Source organism: Octopus bimaculoides, chromosome 19, assembly GCF_001194135.2.
Source record: "Octopus bimaculoides isolate UCB-OBI-ISO-001 chromosome 19, ASM119413v2, whole genome shotgun sequence".
NCBI classification, from domain to species: Eukaryota; Metazoa; Mollusca; class Cephalopoda; order Octopoda; family Octopodidae; genus Octopus; species Octopus bimaculoides.
In genome coordinates this window covers 5,554,300-5,558,176 of record NC_068999.1, presented here as the reverse complement: position 1 = coordinate 5,558,176, position 3,877 = coordinate 5,554,300, and the positions used below count along the sequence as shown (strand labels likewise).

General features: G+C 43.3%; 1 protein-coding gene across 1 annotated transcript in view; it reads left to right on the top strand.

The window, feature by feature from the left end:
* The window catches only part of LOC106881045 (phospholipid-transporting ATPase IF), a 153,316-nt gene that overhangs the window by 98,806 nt on the left and 50,633 nt on the right, over positions 1 to 3,877 (top strand). The window contains exon 5 of the mRNA XM_052974889.1: positions 699 to 779. Coding sequence (XP_052830849.1) covers positions 699 to 779 — 81 coding nt within the window. The remainder of the gene's footprint in view (positions 1 to 698; positions 780 to 3,877) is intronic.

Here is a 3,877-nt window from a genome sequence, read left to right as displayed (position 1 = left end):
CCCCGAGAACTACGTTAAGGGTACACGTGTCTGTGGAATGCTCAGCCACTTGCACGTTAATTTCATGAGCAGGCTGTTCCGTTGATCGGATCCACTGGAACCCTTGACGTCATAAGCGACGGAGTGCCAACAACACAGTACAAGACATAGATCAGTGGTTCTCAACCTGTGGTCTGCAAAGGTTGTACTGGGGGTCTGTGAACATGTTAAGCTGACAGACCTTTCGATACACTGGGGTCCATGGGAAACCTCATTTAAATAAAAAAGGGTCCCTGGTAGTGAAAAGGTTGGGAACCACTGCCATAGATGATAGCAGTAGTTTGCTGTTTCAGTCATTTGACTGTGGCCATGCTGGAGCACCGCCTTTTTTTAGTCTAGCTAATCAACCCCCCCAGGACTTATTCTTTGTAAGCCTAGTACTTATTCTATCGGTCTCTTTTGCTGAACCGCTAGGTTACGGTGGACGTAAACACGCCAGCATCGGTTGTCAAGCGATGTTGGAGGGGGGGACAAGTTTCACACTTACCTGATACATATCACCATCACCATCATCATCACCATCATCATCACCATCATCACCATCACCATCACCACCCATAGTTGTTTATGCATAATATTTTAGTCATTCTATTTGTTTATTCATTCTTTAATCTTTCTTCCTTTCTTCTTCTTCTTCTTCTTCTTCATGTCTTAATCAGTTGATCATCGACAGTCCAGTGAGTCCAGCTACCAACATTCTTCCGTTGCTCTTTGTAGTCTCCGTCACAGCAGTTAAACAGGTATGTAAATAAAACCTCCTACATTCTTTTATTTTTTCCATTCATTTCCTGGTTTCAGTCGCTGGCCTACAGCCATGCTGGAGCACTGCCTTCAAGGAGTTTTTTCCCCCCTTTCTTAATCAATTATTATTGCTTCCAGCACTCGTTTACTCGATCCTTATTGTATCAACCAATTTTATCAAATATTTCACTATTGATTGAGGTTAATTGATTAAGCTCTGATCCTTTAGGAATTATTTAGACTTGTACTCTTATTCACACACACACACACACACACACACACACACACACACACACATGCACACACAATATGGTGTTGTATGGATGCAATTAACATTGGATGAGACGAGCCTCCGTCTTTGGGGTAGAGAAGATCTTACATTTCACATCTTAATGCAGGGTGGCTCGTCTCATCCAGTGTTAATTGCATCCATGCAACACCATATTGTGATGCACTAAATCTACCGACACACATGCACACATGTGCATACATGCCTAATTAGATGCAAATATCATAATATCAAAGCCATCTGTGCTTCATAATTAATGTAAATGCACATGTACACATATATAAGCAAGCATACATACATAGGTACAAACACACACATAGATACACACACACACACACACACACACACACACACACATATATATATATGTGTGCATGCATAAATATACATGTGAATACAAAGATACATGCATTCATATTCTAAGGTGGGTAAAAATTGCCAAGATCCATGGACGAATCCTCTCAAGCGGTTTTAGTCTTTCATCATCGCTGCCATGTCCTGACTCTCCCAGAGACCAATGTCTGTCCTTAGGGCATCAACATATGTCATCCTCGGTCTCCCCCTTCTAGTATGTCCGTGCAGGGACCCCCACAGGCGCACTCAGTGCAGTATCAACTCTGAATGATGGTCAGCATGTCCAGCTAACCTCAGTCTCCTCTGTGTTATTTTCGAGCTGACTATTGGGAGGCTCTCGTACAGCTCTGGATTCTGCATCCTCAGTGTATACATACACACATACATACACGCATACATACACACAGACACACATACATACACACATTGTCCAACCCATGCCAGCATGGAAAATGGATGTGAAACGATGATGATGATGACGATGATTCATGCACACATTCATATGTACATATGCACATACATACACACATATATCCACTCATACACATACAAACACATACACACACACACATTCATACATACATATGCACATACATACACACATACACGCATATACACACACGCACGTACATGTGTACATGCATACACATACACACATACACGCATACATACACATATGCATATACACATACTCACATACACACATGCACACACATACAGACACACACACATGCATACATAGACATTTATCTATTTCCCCTCCCCCCTGTCCCTACCACACACACACACACACACACACACACACGTCCGCATATGCTAAGTAATCAATACAACTGACCTTTCTCGATCAGCTGTATTGATCACCAGGTGGCGTACCCATCCTGCCTGGGTTTTTTTATTCTATCAAGAATCAACACAAACAACTTGATAAAGAAAAATGGACGGCAGAAGAAAAAATTGGATTTTCAAGTCCCGACAACCTAAACATCATCATCATCATCATCATCATCATCATCATCATCATTATTTAACATCTGTTTTCCTTGCTGGCATGGGTTGGTCAGTCCATAATATTCTTTGTTATTATCTTCCCCTAAACACACATTCCAAGATGTGTGTCATCGTTACCATTGTCAAGCGTTACCGCCACCACCGCCACCACTATCATCAACATTCTCATCACCATCATTATGATCATCATCATCATCATCATCATCATCAGTTTTGCCATGTTCATTGTTCTTGTTGTTGTCGCTGTCCTCGTTGCTGACATTGCACTGCTTGTTGTTGTCACCGCTGCCAGCATCCTCCTCTTCTTCCTCCTCCTCATCATCATCATCTCCATTACCACCGCCACCACCATCATTATCATCATCATCATCATCATCATCATCGTCATTGTCATTACAATCCTCTTCATCATCACTGCTGCTGTTACTGTCATAATCACCACCACCACCAACACTATCACCACCATCACCACCACCTCAAACACTACCACCCTCATCACCACCAACAACAACACTACCATCATAATCACCACCACCACCACCACCACCAACACTATCACCACCATCACCACCACCATCATCACCATCATTACTATCACCACCATCACTACCACCGCCACCATCCCCTTCCTCCGCCTCTTCCTCCTCGTCTTACGTCAGCTTTCCACGATGGCTGTCCACGATGAGTCATAACAGTTGAAGTCATTTCTTATTCAGAATTACACAGGAGTCACACCTCACTCGTATGTCTTACTTTCGGCTGGGTTTCTATGGCTGGATGCCCTTCCCGACCCCAACAAGTTTGCATTTGATCATGATATCAACACCAGATGGGATGAAGTTAAAATAACAGACAGAGAACATCACTGGAAAATAAGGAAACTAAAAGAAGCATCACATATGCTAGGACACAACAACCTCCTAAGCAAACCGAGTGCAGATATGAGTAGCATATGGGAACCAGTATCAAGGAAGGAGAGAAGAATATTAGATTTATAAGCCCTAAAATTCACTCCATAATTGCCCACGGGCATATGGCATGGTGGTTAAGAGTGTGGGCTACTAACCTCAAGATTGATCATTACCAGCGTCACTTCACTGGCACTTGTGCCGGCGGCACATGAAAAACAACATTCAAGTGAGGTCATTGTCAGTGGACTGGCTCCTGTGCAGGTGGCACATAAAAGATGCCATTTAAGCGTGGCCATTGCCAGTACCGCCTGACTGGCCTTCGTGCCGGTGGCACATAAAAGCACCCACTACACTCTCAGAGTGGTTGGCGTTAGGAAGGGCATCCAGCTGTAGAAACTCTGCCAAATCAGATTGGAGCCTGGTGTAGCCATCTGGTTCCACCAGTCCTCAGTCAAACCGTCCAACCCATGCTAGCATGGAAAGCGGACGTTAAACGATGATGATGATGAATAATAACATCAAAAAATACCTT